Source organism: Cervus elaphus, chromosome 5, assembly GCF_910594005.1.
Source record: "Cervus elaphus chromosome 5, mCerEla1.1, whole genome shotgun sequence".
Classification (NCBI taxonomy): Eukaryota; Metazoa; Chordata; class Mammalia; order Artiodactyla; family Cervidae; genus Cervus; species Cervus elaphus.
Window position 1 is genome coordinate 107,073,281 of NC_057819.1, and position 21,011 is coordinate 107,094,291.

The 21,011-nt window shown below is 50.4% G+C and overlaps 1 protein-coding gene across 1 annotated transcript; it reads right to left on the minus strand.

Annotated features, from left to right (window-relative positions):
- Positions 1 to 865: 865 nt before the first annotated feature.
- On the minus strand, positions 866 to 6,506 carry MED9 (mediator complex subunit 9). Its single transcript, XM_043904070.1, has 2 exons — positions 6,234 to 6,506; positions 866 to 2,487 (listed from the first exon to the last, which is right to left on the minus strand). The coding sequence occupies exons 1-2, from the start codon at positions 6,452 to 6,454 to the stop codon at positions 2,271 to 2,273; spliced, it is 438 nt and encodes a 145-aa protein (XP_043760005.1). The 5' UTR covers positions 6,455 to 6,506; the 3' UTR covers positions 866 to 2,270.
- Between the last annotated feature and the right edge of the window lie 14,505 nt (positions 6,507 to 21,011).

A 21,011-nucleotide genomic window follows, 5' to 3' on the forward strand; every position in this document is an offset into this window, starting at 1 on the left:
GTTTGGGAGCTATTCCTGAGAAAGTCAGGACACAAATAAAGGGCTTCAGGGTTCAGCCATGCACTACCTACTTGCCCCCCCACCCCCGGACCCCCCAAGCGCCTCCTGGACTGACCAGGTCCTATGCTCAGCACAGGCCCAGGGCAACAAAACACCACCAAACCTGGAACCATGAACGGTTTGAGGGGTCACTCAAGTCCTCCTTTGTGCAGGACCCTTGTCCTGAGCTGGCTGCAGGCTCTGCCACCGAGCCACCTGGACCTAGTCACGATTTGTGGCCCTGGCCCCTCCGGCCCCCCTCCCTCCTCAGGGGGGTCCAGCACCCCCTCTGCAGCTGAGGTCACTGGCTCCCACCTGGGGACCTGGCTCGCTCCGCCACATGAGACTGCACAAGACCGGGGCAAGGGAGCCCTGGCAAGCCCGATTTTCCACCTGTGAAACAGAGAACAGATGCTTCTGCTGCGGGCTGCTCTGAGGGCCATGGGCAACGTCTCTGCCTGGCGCCTGCTGCCCAGGAATCCAAGTGAGGAGTCCAGGTGTCCCAGGGGAGGACTGTAACTCTGCTTTGGTGGACTGCTCCCGGCCAGGACCCGACCTACATCCACAAGGAGGGATGACGGCCCAGGAGCTGACCATAGGCAGGACAACCGTCCGGGCCACCTGTATCCCGGTGTCGGATGCCACTCCCAGAAGGGTCACCCCATGCTCACGCTGGTGTAGTTGGTGTCGCCATGTCCTGGGGCTGGGGGCGGGGCACGGAATGGAGGTGCTCCCAGTTGCTCAGTCTCCTCTGCGTAAAGGGGAGACTATCTCTCAACTATCACGGGGATGTCCTAAGGTGAAATGTCTCAGTACAGACCCAAGATGTCCTGACAGCAGAGCACAAGTTCTTTTAATCACACTCCTGAAAAGCGTCACAGGTCACAACACTGGAGCACAAAGGAGACCCACGAGGAGCCCATGTCCACTGCAGTCTCGCAGCAAGGCCCGGCCGCCTGGTATTTCTGAGCTTCACATTCCATGGTTATTTGGTTGGAGCCTTAAAATCGGCCCACACAGTACTGTACTCTTGAAACTTCAAAAAACTAACTGATTCAGTTTATAACAGCCCCGCAGCAAGCTCTGCTGCCTCAGGTGACACCCACTTAAATTCAGAGCCTGCTCCTCTGGGTGAGGCTGCTGAAACCTCACCCTTCCCCTGGACACCTGACAGGTGGCTGCCAGCAGACTCAGAACCCCTGCTCGGAACACCCTTAGCCTACATTCCTGCCAACTGGCGGGCGCCTGTCAGCCCTGACGTGGCTGGCACAGGGATGAGCCCACTCTAGATCTGAGTGATACTTGCCACTTGTCCTCACATGTTTCAGAGGCTTTCACCTCAGGCTGGTCACAGAAACGCAATGTCTGTCTGGAGAAACAAGGGTGTTTATAAACATCTATGAACCAGGCCTGGGCTGCACGATTGCCAGGGCCAGCTTCCCCCACTCCAAGGGGCCATCAGAATCATGGCCCAGAGCTGTTCTTTTCCATGTGATCCCCGAGTGCACGCAGTGAGAAGGCCAGAGGGGAGGTCATCAGTGGACCAGGGACAGGACTTGGGAAAGCTGAAGAGGGCGTCTGTTCATCTAGTCAGACCACGGCTGAGGAGACCACGTGGTCTGAGGTGGTCTGGCCGTTCTTGGGCAGTAAGTGGCTAAGCTGACGGAAGGTGACGGGGACAGACAAGCAGGAGTGACAAGTAACAAGGACATGGGCGGCAGAGAACCTGGGCGGGGGCGCCCGGTGGGCTCCTGGTTGATACCTCATGAACAGTAACACCCATGCCTCAAACAGAAAGAAACAACTATTCCAGCACAAAAGGCCACCCCACAGTCTCTGAAACCATGTATTTCTCTCAAGGCCTTTCTCCATGCGTGTGCAGGCCTAACTGTCCACACACACTGCTGCTCACTGGACACCAGGTTCCTGGTACCCGCACCATCTGCGGTGGGTGGGGAGGGGCAGAGGGAAGCCGCCTCCCTTCCTGCTGTGTCCCTCCCCAGATGCAAGAGGAGGCCCCAGCTCCCAGCCTCAGGAAGCCTTCCTCCTTCAGCAGGCAGTTACTGCGCATCTGGACGGGGGGACAGTACACGAGGATGCCCAGGGAACCAGCTCGGGGACTGGCTCTGCAGTCAGGGGTAAAGTTCAGCTAAGCAGGCAGTACCAGAGCCGTTCCACAGGGCTGGGAGACAGGAAGCCGGGGCCCCAGCACTCCTCCTGGGGTCGGCTCGTCACTCCTTGGGGATCTCAAACATGCACAGGCTCTTGTACTTCTGCAGCAGTTCATTCTTGGTCCGGACCTGCTCTCGGAGGCGCTGCAGCTGCTGCTGCTGCTGCTCCGGGCTCAGGTGGATGCCAGGCATGGTGCTGACCACCTTGCGCATCTCCTGGAACTTGGTCTTCAGGGTGTTCAGGTCCTGGTGGACGTCGGGACTGTCCTTGTCCATGCTGCAGGGGCAGAGGGCAGGCATTAGCACCAGCAACCTGAGAGCTCCCTCCTCACTACCCCCAACCCCGCAGTAGAATGCCTGTCAGGCCTGTGTCCCCCATTGAGCTGTGCACTGGGGGATGGGCAGGCATCCCCGCCCCCCTCCCCACAGCAGGTGCACATGGGAAGCAGAGCCTTCCTCCAGGGCTGCCTCCCGAGCCCAGCCTTCAGGCACCAAAGTAACATTTGCTGAAAGAGTGAACACAGATAAGTTCCTACGTATCTGCTGAATGAATGAAAAACCATCACCAGCATCAGGCAACAAGTGGCAAGTAAAACCTAATGAAGCACCACATTCCTTCTTACGTGAGACACTGCAGACCATTCAGGAGACGATCAATGAGCAAGAGCTAATTTTAGCTGATGTTCTGATGCCTGAACCTGTTAATACGCAGTCTGATTTCCACAGAGCTATTCATAAATTTTACATTCGTCACAGCTACTGGAAAACTTTCAGCAGGTACTCGCTCTCTCCCACCTCTCCCAACAACTCGGGTAAACTTGGCCTTCTGGTCCCGCTCACTTTAAAGGTGGGATCATATCTTCACTCTTAGCTACTGTCGGCTGCCCAGAGACCCATGTTCCCTGTCACAGCAAAATCAAAAGGAAGCAAGAACAAAACTCTTCACCTGAGAACAAAGAAACAGCCCAGTTGCTCCTGTACATTTTTTAAGTTAGGAAATGAATGGATGAACCTTTGAAAACAGGCGGTTGAGACTAAAATCTAAAAGCCAATGCAAAGGCTGTTTTAAAAGTCACCCACTGAGGCACAAGAGGGGAAAGCTGTCAAGGATCATTTATTTCTTTCAATAAACGTTCATCCCTATTGGGCAATTTCAACCCAGATGGTACTAATTCATGTTTATTATTAATCATTTCTCTGCTTACGCAGACAGAATAGCCATCTTTCCTGGTGATCCGCTAGTTAGAGCTCATTCCTGACAGATGAGATGCACTGGGGCCTGCTCACTATTTATCAATAACTCAAACTCGGAAGCAAGATCTGGAGAATCAATAGTTTATTCTGGGAAACGAATAAAGACACTTCCTGTTGTCTTCTGAGGCCCTTGATTCACACACACCAACTCTGGTGCACCTCACCCCCGCTTCAAGAAAGTGTTTTATATTCTGTTTCCTTCATGTCTCAGCTCTGATCTACAACTCTTGACAGACACCATCTGGACTTCTGAAATCATTTCACTTGGATGGCATATGTGCTAACACACTGTTACGAATTTAAGTCCCAAGGCAATTTTGAAATTAAATTATAGTTTTAAGAAAACTGATTCACAACACATACGTCTGAAAAGACAAGGTAAAAACAAACAAAAAAAAAATAAAAATTTTCTAAACAATAAGGGCTTACCATATAGCACAGAGAACTATACTTAATAGCCTATGATAAACCATAATGGAAAAGAATATTTTTTAAAAAAAGAGGGTCCATATATGTGTAACTGAATCATTTTTTGTTTTTGTTTTGACAAAAATGTAACCACACTACACACATGGTTCTGATTCTTGCTTTTCTCACCTGAAATGCACCTCGGACAGCTAGATGACCTGACTGTTACGGGTATGTGGATGTTTCTAACTGATCACCTGCAGTCTGAATGGGGATGACCATCCCACACCTGCACCTGTGTGTGCTGGGCACCCACAGTCCCCTCACCCTCAGTCAGGCTGCGGCTCTGCCTGCCACCACCCTCGGTTCATCCCTATTCCTCCTCCTACTCCCCAGCTCCCTGTGGGCCCCAGTTCTCTCCTCCTCCTAAAGACCTCTGTCCCATCTACCTTCACAAAACTTAAGCACCAGCTCAAAAACTTCAGATGACTCCTCAACTCCCAGGTTCAGTGTCTCTGGGGTCAGACACTCAAGAGAGTCTATTTTCTTTGGCTGCCGGTTGAGAAGTTGGGGACAGGAAAGGGGAGGTATGGGTGAAGGGTGAAGGGTGGGGCTGGGTCTCAATGTCCAGTCTGTGGACTTGCTCTCAAGCTCCTATTCTCAGTATGGCTCCCCTCCCCCAGCTCCCACAATGTGCCTAGTGTTCCCCAGTCCAGACACTCTGTGGCTGACTCTTTCCTAAAAACAAATCTTGGGAAAGTACAAGCCTTGTCCGACCAAGGTCACTCAGCCGGTACCTTATAGAGCTATCATTTGCGGTTCATTTTTGGATGGCAACACCTATTCAATGGACATGAGATTGAGTAGACTCTGGGAGATGGTGAAGGACGGGGAAGTCTGGTGTGCTGCAGTGCATGGGATTGCAAACAGTCAGATACGACAGCGACTGAACAACGAACAACAATTATTACTGGTATATTAGAGATAAGACAATCAAGGCCTAGAAAGGCTACGCACTTAACTAAGATTCCAACACAAGCAAGTATCAACATGCAGATCTGAACTCAAGAAGATCTGACTTCAAAGCCCATGCTCTCTCTCGTGGACGATACAGCTCCATCTTTAAGGCCAGCCCAACCCAACTGCTCTATCAGGGTCAAAAACAGACTCTGAGAATGTGTACACTCTGGGTTTTCTTCATTTTTCTGTATTTTTTCTAAAACCTGAATAAGCATATTTGGGTTGATCCTGGATAATGCCTGGGATTCCAGGTCTGCTTCTGTGTTTGTTTGCTTGGTCACTCTGCCTAGAAGTGCTACCTGATTACAGGCTCCTGGGAACAGAACAGTCTGCCTTGCCCGATAAACACTATGTTCACACCAAGTGAAGCCAGATGAAGTCAAGGTCTACTGTGACTACTGTGAGAACAAAGTCTTCACAGTCATCTGGAAAGCAGTGGAAGCGTCAGGTCATCCCAGGGCAAGTGAATCTAATCCGCCTCAACTCTAAACCGGCTGGGCCAACAGCAATACTTTCGTGTTGTGAGTATCGATTCCATTTCAGCAAAACATCCAAGAGCATGTTGATGTTCACTTGAATATTACTGTAAAAGTAACTTTGTTGTAATCCACTTTGCTTTGATTTTTTAATGGCTGAATAAAAAATTCAAGCCCAGGGGTTTAAACTTTGCTATCATGTGGACATAAATAACAGTAAAAAATAATTTGGGCAAATGTGGGGACTGGGGAGATTTTGGCTGTGTGTGTGTGTGTGTGTGTGTGTGTGTGTGTTTTCCTTCTAAGGATGAGTTTGAAAACTCAGGTGATCTGAAGACTGGCCAAAAGAAGACAATCACTCCTGTGTTGCCATGACAGGGCACCCGAGTGCTCTCTGGAGGTCAGCGCCCTACTCCTGTAAAGTTCCCATCATCACCCCTATAACCTCTTTGCATTATGGGTTATTTCGCTCATGAGTTTCCCCTTCTAACTGGTGAGCAAGGTGGGGATGAAAAGTCGGCCCCTCCACGTGTACACGCCACAGCACTTAGCAGTGTGCCACACATGGAAGATGACACTATCTGTCGGATCTGTGGGAAAACAGGCTCACAAGCTGCACCCGAGTGGTCTGCCCGCAGCGTCCGTGCATTTGCTGTCTACCCTGGCTTCGTTTTAAGAACGCTGCCTGCCAGCACAGGGCCTGGCAACTCCCAGGATCGACTGTTGAACACTTGGGACTGCTCGCGGTGGTCTCGGCGTGGCCGCTCCCCTCCGGGTATGTACCTTGGTACCGCAGGGGGCCCCTGGAGTTCGGACACGTGACGGGCAGCGGGGGGCGTGCGGGCTGATGCCCCGGGGCCCTTACCATTTGATGATGCTGTGGACCAAGGGAAGGAAGGAGCAGTTCTCCTCCGCCTTCACACCTGCAGGGGATGGAGGCTTCGGCGCGGGCTGCGGCTGTTGCGCTGAGACAGACGGCGGCGGCTGCGGCGGCGGCAGCGGCTTCATCTCCGGCAGCGGAGGCTCGGCGGGCGGCGGCAGCGTGTCCTCAGCCTGCCGGCCGGCAGCAATACCCACAGAAGCCATGGTGCCGGGGACCCCAGCCGCCGATCAGCCGGGCAGGCGGCTCCGCGCGCCGGAAGTGTTGCGGATTATGATGTCACCACCGTGCGCCGCGGAGGCGGGGCCGGGCCTGGCGGTCGTTACTAGGCAACGGGCGGCTGGTCCTGGGTGGCCTGGATTTGGTGGTACGCAGAGACAGCTAAATTTTTCTATGTCAGAAGTAGAAGGTGTACTTCAGGAATAACATCTTATTCCTATTCACGTTACAAAGAGAGTCCAAAAGCAACCAATACAGGAAGATAAATGAGGCCTCAGGAAGAGGGGACAGCACCTCCTGCACCTGCGGGTGTCAGGCCCTCGGCCCGCGGACGTGGAGGATCCGAGGGGAAGGACCCACGGCTCCCACCCGCGCATAAGCCTCCAGGGACGAGGCCTTGCGCCTACCCTATGGACCCAGAAATACACTGAACAGTTAATATGCATCTTCTGGGTGACACGCTGTGCTAACTGTGGGGAAAGGATGGGGAGGCTGTCTCAACTTCCTCCGAGCAGAGATGGCCAAAGGGGATTCAGTTCAGTTCAGTCGCTCAGTCGTGTCCGACTCTTTGCGACCCCATGAATCGCAGCACGTCAGGCCTCCCTGTCCATCACCAACTCCCGGAGTTTACTCAAACCCATGCCCATCGAGTCGGTGATGCCATCCAGCCATCTCATCCTCTGTCGTCCCCTTCTCCTCCTGCCCCCAATCCCTCCCAGCATCAGGGTCTTTTCCATGAGTCAACTCTTCGCATGAGGTGGCCAAAGTACTGGAGTTTCAGCTTCAGCATCAGTCCTTCCAATGAACACCCAGGACTGATCTCCTTTAGGATGGACTGGTTGGATCTCCTTGCAGTCCGAGGGACTCTCAAGAGTCTTCTCCAACACCACAGGTCAAAAGCATCAATTTTTTGGTGCTCAGCTTTCTTCACAGTCCAACTCTCACATCCATACATGACCACTGGAAAAACCGTAGCCTTGACCAGATGGACCTTAGTTGGCAAAGTAATGTCTCTGCTTTTTTATATGCTGTCTAGGTTGGTCATAACTTTCCTTCCAAGGAGTAAGCGTCTTTTAATTTCATGGCTGCAGTCACCATCTGCAGTGATTTTGGAGCCCCCCAAAATAAAAGTCTGACACTGTTTCCCCTGTCTCCCCATCTATTCCCCATGAGGTTCTGGGGATCAGTGCCAGGAATAAATACCGTATCCGAGGGAGAAGTCAATGTCAGGTACTCTCCCTACCTGTGGACTAGCTCCTGAAGCCCCTGGTCTCAGTATGCTTACCTCTGAAATCTTTAGTTCAGGGTCATGGTAGAGCCCAAACCACTTTCCAACTTCAGACACATGGCTGACCTTTGAAGGTGCCCTTTGCATGAGCCCTGGGATCTTAGGTCAAAGTAGGGGACTCCTGGTGGGTTTGTGGGTATGTTCCTCAAAACAAGCCCTCTTGAGCCATGATGTGGGGGCTGTGTGATGACGACTGGCATCCTGGCTTGACTGGAAAGTCCCACCCCCACCCACCCCCATAGGCTTTAGAGAGCTGAGGAGTCCACAGTCAGTGGCAAGATGAGCAGCAACACTGAAGAGCAAGGTGGCCAGTGCCAAGGAAGCATCAGTGCTGGTATTTCAGAGGCATCTTGGAGGAGTCTGTGGAGGCAAGTCCCAGGGGAGGAGACTGTGAAAGGAAGTGGGAAGGGTGGACGGTGTGTCAGAGGGCACTTTGGTAATAGCCTCAGCACAGTTTTCTTATAAAAACTGCACCCCACAGGTGGGCACGGGGGCGGTGGGGGGGGGGCTGCTGGCTGTGGGTCTCTCCCCCTGGGAGAAAGTTCAGGGTTCTGGTGGAGAAGGAGGAAGAAGGTCCTCCTGGGACAGGACCAGACGGGCTTGAAGAGGCTGTACACCCTTGGAATTTGCCTGGGGACATAAGAGCAGTGTAATAATAATAATAGTAATTACCACAACTACTGTGTATTGAAAGTAGGTACAAGGGACGGAGCACAATCATCTCATGTAATCCACAAAAAACTCTGGAAGGTAGATGTTAGCGTCTCTGTTTTATAGATGGTGAAGAATCTGACCCAGGTCACACAGCTGTCAGACAGCAAGACTCTGGTCTTAACCAACACAGAGGAGACCTCAGGTCCCTACCAGCCCTGTGACTTTGTGGTTCAAAATGTTAATGTGAGGTTTTTATTCAGAATCAGAAAAGAACCCCATGTTCATCAATAATCTCCCTGTAGAAATCACACGTTATCTTTCCCTCCTGGCGTGTTTATAACTTCATTACCAGCCCCAACTTTATCATTGGTAGAATGATGAGGGTATCTCTTTAAAAAGAAAAAAACACTTCAGGTATAAATAGATATGGGTAAAGAAAATGAATTGAAAACGTAGAAAGCAGGAATGGAGTAGGTGCCTTGACAGTTTGCCCTAAAAATAGTTAATATAATTAGTGGCGAAGAGTGGAGCTGACCTCATAACATTTCAGGCAGATGTCAGGGAAACACTGCCTGTGCTGGCTTCATTAAAGCTGAAATTAACACAAGTGTGTGCCTTCTCAGAACTTCTCTGTTGAAAGTAAAAAAAAAGAAAAGAAAGAAAGAAAGGCAGAAACCCCACAGAAACAACTGTGTGGCATTGATGCCCGGAGCAAAGCTTGCTGAGTCCTTGGGAAGCTCTCCCTGCTTCTCAGGCCCCTGTAGGCTGCTGGTGGCCAGGCCAGGTGCTGCTCAGCCCATCTGAGGCTCATAGCTTCAGACTCTGCATAACCTCCCAGGAAGACTGATCGGGTTATTCCACATACATCACCTAGAAAAGTCCCTGGGAGCAGTAACAATCACTTCTGACTATTCAGACTTTCTCCCAGACTTAGGGCATTTAGGAGGAGTGAGCTGCGTGAGTGCCCTCGACAGAGACAGAAGGCAAGCCACTTGTGTTGTTTTCAGTTTTCTGGTAGCCACACACAAAGAATCAAAAGAAACAGGTAAAATTGATTTTGGTAATGTATTTTACTTAACTCATGTATCCAAAACATTATCATTTCCACATGTGATCAGTACTAAAAATTATCAAAGAGGTATTTGAAATCTGGGCTTCCTCGATGGCTCAGCGGGTAAAGAATACACCTGCCAATGCAGGAGACACAGATTTTATCCCTGGGTTGGAAAGGTCCCCTGAAGATGGAAATAACAACCCACTCCAGCATTCTTGCCTGAAAAATCCCATGGACAGAGGAGTCTGGCGGGCTACAGTCCATGGAGTCACAAAGAGTTGGACAGCCGAGAGACTAAGCACTCTTTGAAATCTACTCTGTACTTTACATGCATAGCACATCTCAGCTGGAATAGCCATGTTTCAAATGCCCAGGAGCCAGGTGCAGCCAGTGTCCATGGACCTGGGTGACACATATCTATCTGGACAGATCTCAGTCCTAACCCTGAGAGGAAAAAAACTAGCAAGTTATACAAAGCAGATAGAGTATATTGCTACTTATACATACATTTGCAACATGAAAAATAACAATGTGTATGATCCATAGATACAAAGCATACATGTCAAAATGTTTTTAAAGAACTGAAGGGTGCACCTCATGGTCACAGGGCAGGTGAAGTTGTATAACAGGCCCTGCACCTTTCTGTGTGGTGTCAAATTTCTTTTATATATTATAAGGAAAACTGTGAACAAGTGCCAACTGTGGGAGTGGGTACTGAGGAACCCAGGCTCTGCTCTTTCTGGCTGTGTAACCTTGGACAAGCCTTCCTGTGCCTCAGATTCGTCATCTGAAAAATGGAATCATAATGGCTCCTAATGGGAGGTTACCCAGGCAGTTACTCCTGAATGGGTTACAGGAGTTACCCTGTGGAGAGGACCCCTAATGGTCCCTGACATGTAGGAGCCACCACTGAAGCTTTAGCTACTACTGCTACTGTTCTGATAAATGTCTCAAAAACCCCTCATGATTACTCCTGAAACAAACTGTTACTACAAGAACACACTTGAGAACCAGGCTACATCAAGGCCCTGAGCTCTCCGATTCGCTCAGCGGACCTACACCACGAATAGCTGTAAATAGGCTCGTGATATATCTCTGCTACGTCAAGTCCAAAAATAGTAATTCCTCTGTCAGACAAACATCGTGGGGATTGTTAAACTGATCTTGTCATTGAATGATCGGGCTTTGTCTTCAAAGCTCTATCTTACATCTGATTCATCCTTTTCTTTCATTAACTGGAGCCTCAGGCGAGTTGGAAAACTACATGTTACTTTGATTTTTGCAAGTAAAAAAAAAAACGCAGTGATCATAGTTCAGGCCAGCACAGTGCTACGGATACCTGGAATCAGCTAATCACAGCCACGACTCACCGCTCAGGACTTACCTCAACCCACCCTGAGGATGGTCTTTCTCCTCTCCAAATACTATTTCATCTTCTTTTTATTCCTTTCAAGCACCCTCTTCTTATTCTATTGTGATGACCAGTTTCTCCACTTACTTATCTTAGTGTTTTATTTCTCAGAAGCCCTCATTTCAGCACACAAATTTGACTAAGTTTCTTTCAGACTCAGAATTTTCTCCATAAAACCTTAAGTCTTTATTCCTTCGTCTTTTTTTTTTTTTTGCCAGACCTCCATCCACTTTGGATGTAATAAAAATGAGAGGCAATCCCTTCAAGGAAGTGGTTTGGTCTAAAATGGTTTGTTACGTCCTAATGCCTTACACTGGATGACCTCCTCACTCAGTCATTTTCACTCAGAGGATATGTGAGCCAAGCTTTTCTGTCTCAATGGGCTCAGCCTGAGCCAGTCCTATTAACCCTTTTCCTCACTTGAATTCCTCCCTTTTCTGGTAGTTACTTTGTTTTTCTTACCGGATTTACTGTAAGACTTTTGACTTTTGATTACTAACTGCAGTTGCAAAACTACAGTTAAAAATTATTATGTAGCTGGCGGTGCTGCTGGAGACCAGGGATGCTGCCTGTGAGCTAGTCCGGTGGCCCTGGTCCCATGGCTGGGTTTCTGACCTCTTGGGATGGGAAGAGGTGCCTGTAATAGCAGACATTTAGAATGTCCCCAGGCTGTAAGGAGGACAGGCTCCAAGCTGAACCCTGGAAGTGGCATCGAGATGGACCAGCAGCCTCTGTCCATCTCTGCTCACCACATCTCTGGAAAGGTGGCCCTGTGAGCGCTGAACATGTCCTGCCAGTCTTTGGCTCAGCCACAAGGTGTGATCTGAAGAGTCATCAGAAGACCCGCCTGCCGGTCCACACACCATGTCCTGGCCCCTGGTCTGTACCAAGACCTGCCGGACAGGGAGGAGGGAGACCCCAGGCCCAGCTGCAGAGAACAGGCCTGCGGGTCCCGGCTTGTCCCCGTGGCACCCTCATCTCATAGACTAGGAAGCAGGGCCCGGGGAGGTGGACGGAGTCACCTGTTTGTGGGGGAATTGGGAGAAGCCTGCAACACTGACTCGAGGACAAAATCAAAATCGGGAGGGGATATTCAGGGACGGGCTTTTCCGGTCTACATGTACTTCCTCCACAGCATCTTCACTCCGTAGAAACCCGCAGGAAGTGCTCATTGTTGTTGGAAGAACTCAGGGCTGGTGGTGAGGAGAGTGCTTAGGGGCCCAGAGCAAATGGGGAGTGGGTGTTACACCTCTGGGAGCATCGCTGGCTTACCTGAGTCGTGATTTTTCCGGTGGCCTCAGTGACAGTTGACCAGAGGGCCAGCTTTTGTCACAGTCTGACCAGTGGCCACTGTGGATGCAAGGAGAAGAGACAGCGTGGAAGACTTTTCCCCTAACTGGGGGGTCCCAGGAGCTCCCTGCTCACTTTTGAAAAGTCCTGGGCGGCCAAGTTACAGAAAAACCAGGCTTGGATGGAGGGCCCTGGGGGCCAGTGCTGCCCTCCAGGAGGACCCCGGTGGATGCCAGCGGGTTTCCTGGGTGACAGCTGGGTTTTCGTGCAGTGAGAATCGGGGTGGGGGTGCGGGGGGAGGAGCCAAGGTGCAGAGTTAACCTGAAGCAGTGACAGGAGCCCCTCCCCATGTGATCTCAGGCTATAGGGGACAGTGTGCCCTGGGGACAGGCCCGGAGAAAAGGCTCCAACCCCACATGTGCCAGGTACCACCAGCTCTGTGCCCTCAGGAGAGTGATTCTACCACCAGTACACGGGTGTCTCAGGGGTACCCATCCCTGACCACCTAGGCATGGGGGCTGTGAGAGACCATCCCGTCCAGGGTGAGGCACAGTGCCCGGGGCTCGGGCCTAGGGAATGGGGTTAAAAGACAATTTCTTTTTGATTCTTCCTGATCTGTGGCTACACATCTGGGAAGCTGTCCACACATGGTGTCCAATTAGCCAGCGGTGCAGGAAAAGCAAGGCGGACATCAGAGCAAATAGAATCATCACTGCGTCTTCTTTCCTGCTCTTTCTGCATTTCAGCTCTGGTTTCAGCGTCCTGTGCAGCCAGGCTCACAATCTCATCATCGTGTGATGCGGCGCTGGGGGCGGGAGGTGAGGGGTTAGTCAGCACTGACGGAGCCTGGCCAAGAGCGAGGAGGGAAGGCTGAGAGCACTGGGCGTGACTCAGGAAGTGATTTGTCTTGTGTATGGGGGGGTGGGGTGCACAGAGCACGACCCAAGGCACAGGGCCGTCTGGCACTGACCCATAATTGAGTTCCCCAGAGGCGATACTTGCTGACCCTCCATCCCCACGTACCAGGGGCAGATGCCACTGCGTCTGGTCTGAACAATGTGGGCCCTGCCAGCTCGGGGGGCAGGGAGACAGAAATGACAAGCTCTCTTCAAGTGGCCTTGGTGGGAAGACGGGAGAGGGGTGGCATGGCTGGCTGGCCTTCACACACCCAGCTCCTATGCAGCAACCACCCCCAGAACTTGCCAGGTGTGCTCTGGGCGAATGAGATGTGGTCGCTGCTCCTGGGTGGTGGGCAGTGGGGTGGGGGAGTGCGGGGTGGGGAAAGGGTGAGTAGTTGAGGTCTCTTCTTGGGTCTCTGGTGGCCTCATTTCACAGCAGCACAGGCAAACCTCCAGACTTATTAGATGGGGAAAAGAGGACTTTCAAGAATTTTTTTTTAAATTCTAAAAATAATATTCCCTATTTTAAAGTCTGGTAACAAAAAATATTCAATGAAAGAATTTTGGGGAAGTGCAAAAAAGCACACAAAAGAAGAAAAATGCTGTCTTTCAACACCTAGATGTCCATGCTTAACATTCTGTTGTCTTCGCCTACATTTTAAACATATACATTTTTTTAAAAGCAAATTTGACATCATGTTGTTTTGTAACCTGTTTTGTCCCTCAACAATTTGCCATGAATGGCTTCCCATAGAAGCTAATATTTACCTACAACTTGGTTTTCAATACAAGGATACATGCCAAAAAAAAACAACCCTAAACTAAACCAAGGAGAAAAAAACACGAATTCCTTAAAAGGGGCAATAATTGCCAATATGAGGAACTGGGCTCCCTGAGAAGCCTTGCAGAGTTTTGGGGAATCATAGCAATGGCAGGGAAGCTCTGGGGACCATTTTTATTGAAATGAAGCAATTTTCACTTCCTCTGAGATTCCTTTTCTTTTTTTTTAAGTTATCTTGGAATCTAATTTCAGTCTCTTAAACATTCTTAAAAGGAAAATTGGTTTTTATCAGTTTCCTGTCATCTCTTTCTGCCAAAGGGCCTAGGCACTGGATCTTAAAAGTGACACGTATCTATACACTCACCTCTGGCTCTCCATCAGAGCCATGCTGCTCACAGCTGGGAGCAGATGCCCAGCAAGGGTACTCTGTGCTGGCCTGGCCTGTGGCCTCTGCCTGACGATGGCTGTTTCAACTGAGTCCTGAGTAGACCTGTCCTTGCTTTAATGCTCTTCCCTCCACACATGGTTCATCAAGGTCTCAACAACCAGGAGGCAACATACTGTTGCCTTAAAAAGTCACTGGAGAGGGACACAGGCTCCCTGTCCCCTGCCTGGCTAGAGCTACACCTGCTCTGACTTCACCCCAAAGGGCACCCCTGTGAAGCCCCGGCTTTTAAGCAGCAACATACAGCCTCCCTGCATGGGCTCAGTGAGACCTCGAAGGGCTTTGAAGGACATCGTGTCACACCTTCGTTTGTTTTACAAAACAGAAACGTAACTCAGCTCTACCAGGTGAGTTTATCATCTAAACACACGCCCACATCAGAAAGAAAAGATTAGAAACTACGCTCAAGGACAGAGTTATTTTGTTTTGTTTTCATTTGGGAATTAGAGAACAGGACGTTGGGATTCCCGAATAGGCCATCGAGAGGTCAGTTACCAGGGTTACCAGATAAAACTAAGTTTTGAAATGTGAGAATGTGGTCCAGCAGGCAGACAGAGTTCATGTGAGCAGCGAGCTGACTTGCACATGGTTCAGTGTGAAGTGACAAGCTGTTCCCTTGTGTCCAGGTGCTGAGACATAGCAATAAACTCAACAAAAAAAATAAAATAACCCGATTTAAAAATAGGTAAAGGGCTTGAGTAGACATTTGTATAGCGATGATATACAAATGACCAACAAGTACATGAAAAGATGCTCAACATAAATAATTATTAGAGAAATCAAATCAAAACACCCACTAGGATAGCTACTATTAAAAAAAAAAAACCTAGGGGAAAAAAAAAAAACTAGAAACTCAGCATTCAAAAAACTAAGGTCATGGCATCTGGTCCTATCACATCATGGCAAATAGAAGGGGAAAAAGTGGAAACCATGACAGACTATTTTCTTGGACTCCAAAATCACTGCAGACGGTGACTGCAGCAATGAAATTAAGAGAGGCTAGCTCCTTGGAAGGAAAGTTATGACAAACCTAGACAGCATATTAAAAAGCTGCTGCTGCTGCTGCTAAGTCATGTCAGTTGTATCCGACTCTTAGCAACCCCATGGACTGCAGTCTACCAGGCTCCTCCGTCCTTGGGATTTTCCAGGCAAGAGTACTGGAGTGGGTCGTCAGTGCCTTCTCTGATATTAAAAAGCAGAGACATTATATTACATTGTATACATTGTATTACATTGTATACACTGCTGTATTAAAAAGCAGTTGATATTACTCAGCCAACAAAAGTCTGTATAGTCAAAGCTATGGTTTTTCCAGTAGTCATGTATGGAGAAGGAAATGGCAACCCACTCCAATATTCATGTCTGGAAAATCCCATGTACTGAGGAGCCTGGTAGGCTACAGTCTATGGGGTCACAAAGAGTCAGACACGACTGAGCGACTTCACTTTCACTTTCATGTTTGGATGTGAGAGTTGGACCATAAAGATAGCTGAGCACTGAAGAATTGATGCTTTAAAACTGTGGTGCTGGAGAAGACTCTTGAGAGTCCCTTGGACTGCAAGGATATCAAACCAGTCAATCGTAAAGGAAATCAGTACTAAATATTCACTGAAGGACTGATGCTGAAGCTGAAGCCCCAATAGTTTGGCCACCTGAGGTGAGAGCCAACTTATTGGAAAAGCCCCTGATGCTGCATTCGCTCCCTACCTGAAGGCCCTGGGGGCTCCCGGTCTCGCTACTCCTCCGGCAAGTGGTTCTTATAATGAGTATAAGACACACCTCAGCAATAACCATCAGGGAACTTTATAAAAACAAGGTTTATTACTAAGAAGTCCTGGAAGGTACATGGACACCCAGGGCCACCCAGCAAGATAGGAGAGAGAGAGAGAGAGGGCACAGATCTGGGGTTCTACCTTTACTGGGGTCGAGAGTTGGGGTACCTAGAATTTTGTAGGTTTACTCTTTGTTGATGAATTTAGAACATAAGAACAAGAGTTGGTGTGTCAAAAAAAAAAAAAGAGTTGGTGTGTCAGAAAGGAAAAACGGGGTCCCTCAAACAGGCAGTTATCTGGGTCACCCAGGACTTTCTGACGGGAGAACTTGATGGGTGAGGTGGCCTGGCTCTTCATCTGCTTGTGTAGCCGGTAACTGTGTCACACAGCTGGCGGTATGTTTATTCGAGCTGGATGTCTCTGAATTGGCAATCAAAAGCTTATTGTCCAGGCACTCTCTTTACTGCAAGGATGGTGACTGCTATTAACACCTGGGGGCCTATTTCCAATCAGTCTCTAAGGCCTGTTCCTGGGGGTCTTCTGTGAAATCTTTTATTACGCATAGAATCAACCCAGGATATCAACAGCAGGACCACATGTCAGCAGGGCTCTGGGTTCCCCTCTGCCAGCCCGAGGTTAGCTTTTGTGGCTCACTCAGGCTACACAGTGACAGCCAGACCTGCTTTCTGGGATGGCTTGTGGCCTTGCAGATGTTAAACTTAGCTGGGATGTCCTGGTTGGGCCTGGCCACCTGTACTCTGGGCTACGGACGTACAGAACAGAGACCCACAGGCCCCCGCATCTCTCCGGAGAGCACGCCTTGTTTGTATCTTTGTGGACAAAGCACCAACTCCCCAGACACCTGGTGAACTAGCAGGCTGACTCCCAGAAGGCCCCACCCCGTCTGCTTCAGGGCCAAGCACTTCACAGTTTCCCGTCACACGGCAGACCTTCCGCACCCTCCCTCCTCACCAGCAAGGTGTCTCCTGGAACCTTGGGTGATGGCCCTGGTCTGCTCTCTACGCTTGGTTCTTGCGGGGACTCTGCAAAGCTAGGGTAGTTTTGTTACCTTGGCTGAGGACGGGGCCAAGGGCCAGAGGCTATGGCCACAGCCCTGTGATGGCCCTTACCACCCTTCAGTCTTCTTTCTTCATTTCCGGCCACGTTGGAATGTACTCTGGCTTCTGACGTCCAGCCTTGCGAGGACACTCATGGGGAGGTTGTTGCTGCTGTCATTTAAAAAGTCCTTTTCTTCTCCATCTGCTCCTCAGGGATCATCCTGATGACGGGGGTCAGGCCCAGGGTGTTTCCCTGAGAGAGAGAGAGTCGATTTCTGCTTTTGTAGAGAGGTGTGTGTGTGTGTGTGTGTGTGTGTGTGTGTGTGTGTGTCTTTTTAATAGTTTTAAGCCATTTGCTCATTTTATTAGTTTTATTTATATTTTTTGGCCACGCCTTATTGTGGAATCTTAGTTCCCTGACCAGGGATGGAACTCACACTTCCTGTATTGGAAGCACAGAGTCTCACTGGACCACCAGGGATGTCTCTGGAGGGAGTTTTTAAAAGCCCCCCGAAGTATCCCAATTCCTGTTTGGACCCGCCTCAGACCGAGCTGGAGTCTGCCTGCCAGGAATGAGCAGAACATTGTAGACAGTGCAGTTGGCACCCCTCCTGCAAGACATTTTCTTCCTTCTCTAAGTCCAAATATTTGTTTCTAATAAAGGAGGTTTGGGGAAAAAAAGGTCTCAATGTAAATAGATTTAATAGGCACCTGTTGGCTTCGGCTGGGCAGGTTTTCCCATTTGCTTTTCAGAGCTTCCTTGAGACAAATACCCAAGGCTTCTTGAGCTAGATGACACCTGGGAGCCAGTTTCATGCGGGGCTGTGATGAGAATTACATTGTTGAGGGTGAGATAGAGAAAATCTCCGGGAAACTGTCAGGAGTGTTTTAAGGCTCCTGAAATGAAGGCACAGTCCTGGCAGTCAAGCTGCCACCCGAGCTGCACCCAGCAGAGCAAGGAGTTGGCCAGGGAGACAGGCCCAGTCCACCCTGAGGCCCAGGCAGAGGCCCTGCTAGGAAAGGGGACCCCACTAAAGGCCCAAGAGTGGACCTGATGGAGGTAGAAAGCTGGGCGGAGCTGTGCCCCCAGGCAGCCCACCTACGCTCACCCCTTGGACCCTCCCCTGTGTTTCTAACACCAGTGACTCCAGCTGGACCCCGCATGTCAGGGCCACTGTCAGGCTGCTGCAAACTGGCCACTCCTCCTGCTGGCCTGCAAGCTTTCTGAGCTATGGCACCTCTTGCCGAAGGTCCCTGGCCCTCTAGGGGCTCCAGGGGCTCCTCCACAACACCTGCTCCAGGCACTTCAGAGATGCTGAACTCATGAGGCAATATGGTAGGCAGCCGCTTTCTCCCAAACTCCCCAACATATAACTATCTGCACTAAGTGCCCAGCATGGCTGTAGATGCGGGGAGGGCACTGAGCAAAGATGGGGTTCGGGCTCCTGGAGCCCACCCTCCCCGCCTCCACCAGGCTTGGGTGTGCAGCGGTGACTCTCGGGGGAGTGAGTGCAGGCCACACAGGGACCCTTTGGTGCTGGGTCACTTTCTGCTCACAGAGGACCTTGCAGACACCCCACAAACACCTCGCCTTTGTCTCTCCCACAGCACCCATGGGAGGAGGCAGCTGGACAAAAGAGATTCAGGAATTGACCTGAATCTACATGACTAATAAATAAAATGAGCCCTTGTAGGCTTCCTGTCTGTGGAGAAAAAATGAGGACAATTCCTTCTAAAGATTTGCTTTGCTCTGAAAAGCCCCATGAAATTAGTGTTTTTCTGTAATTGGGGCAGTCACAATGGAACAGCACAGCACTGCCTGCCCTCTGCTCTCCTCTTGCGTTTGAATGAGGCCCGTCCGTCTGGCTCCCAGGTCAGGATTCAGGGGAAATTGAGTTTCCGAGGCTGCGTGAGTGGGATGGGGAAGGCGGCCATGCTGACAGCCCTCGGTGCCCCATCCTGACCCAGTTAGCAGCCCAGGACCAGGAATGACCCCACAGGGAACTTGGGGCACCCCGTGGGCCAAAGGAGGGTTGCCGGGATCCCTGGAACCTGCGCCTGCAAAGGAAAGCCAAATGGGAAAGGGGACAGGTGACCTGCCGCCACCCCCACCCCCCCGCAGGGATGCACCCCCGCCACAGCCTTCGTTCCCAGGGTTTCAGGCATGGACGCGTCTCCACCTATCTAGTCCTCACCCCCCGCCCCAGGCTGTGGCTGGAGGGTTCTCCAGGCCTGATCAACAGCACTGATTGCGGAGTCAGGAACCCTGATGCTGCAAATCCTTGCATGGAGGGAGGGGTCACAGCCAGAACTCAGGTCTGAGATAACACTTGGCAGGGCCTCTGGGCTTGACCAGGATGCTTGTGCTAAACAGGTAGGCACATTCTAAACCTCTAGGCAGACAGATCTTCTAGATACATGATCTTTAATTTAATCTTCGTAAAAATTTACATTCAGGGAACTTCTCTGGTGGTCTAGTGGCTAAGACGCCATGCTCCCAGTGCAAGGGGCCCAGGTCTGATCCCTAGTCAGGGAAATATAGATCTCACATGCCACAACTAAGACCCAGCATGGTGACCCCCTGAAAAAATCTACACTCAGTGACAAATCTGCTTCTATTAATGCATTGTTCTAGGTGCAAGGGGTGCAGCAAGCAGCAGGAAGATGCTCAAGAAGTCTTGGTCTTTACATGATTTCTGAAAGGGGAGGAGAGAGGCATCGTTTAACAAAATAGCATCAGATGGTGAAACTATCAGCTTTGATTTCCATCTGCACCCTTGGGTTGTCCCCAACATCTATGTTCTCCCACAGCAGTAGAACCCCAGGCTTCCCCTGTGTGCGTGGTAACTTGAAACACAGACTTCATTTCCCAGGGCCTCTCTTTCTGCTGGTGAAGCAACTGACTAATTTGTGGCCAATGGGATGTAAGCTGAAGTCATACGCAAAGGCAAAGGGCATGACCTTCCTCCCTTTCCTCCTTTTGGCTTCCTGGATTGTGGTTGGAGCTCCAGCATGTGGTTTGGGCCATGAAGAAAAAAATAAACTAGTTTGATAAAGTATTTATGAGTCTTTGGGGTTTTATTTCTGTTATTCAGAGCTGAACTTAATCTGAACTAATTTAGTCACCTTTTCTAATTCATTCCCTCTTAATAACCGTGTAATTTTGAGCAACTGGCTCAAGCTTTCTGAGGTTCCTTTACCTCGGCAATAAAGCAGAATACATTGTAGTACCTACTTCACAGGGCTGCACAAGCCAGTGGCTTTCACCTCAGCCAGTGGCCTGAGGCGCAGCAGAGTTACCCGGAGGTCATTAAAACCCGGAGCACGGAGCCCCACAGGCAGAACTCCTGATTCAGTAGGAACTCAGAAATGTTCATTTGTCCAAACCCTCAGACACTGCTGCTGGTCAGAGACTGTACTTTAACTACAGCCCATGTAAGCACCAATGCCATGCAGCCTCCCAGAAGGGACACAAGAGAGGTCCAGACTGCACCCCCAGGGGCAGCATCCTGTGATCTCTCACCTCTGTGCCTCTCCTGGGCCTCTGGGGCCCCAACCCCTGATTTCTGGAGGAGTGAGCCTAATTTAGATGCCCAGTGCAGAGGGCTGCGATGGGAGGCTTGGGGACCATCCCTAGGGTGACCTCTGCCCACTCCTCACCTGTGCGGAAGTGGCCCCCACTCTGATGAGTCATGGGGTAGCTCAGGTTGCTTGGCAGTGAGCACCACCTTCCAGGCCCCCCTTCTGCCTGATACAAATACAGATGTGGATATAACATTCCCCCAAAGCCACCCAAAAGCCCCAAAAGCCAAAACCAAAAACCAAAACTCAACCTGGGGGTGGGGACCACCCACATGAATAGTGCTGACATGTGTCGTCCCACTGCCTGCAA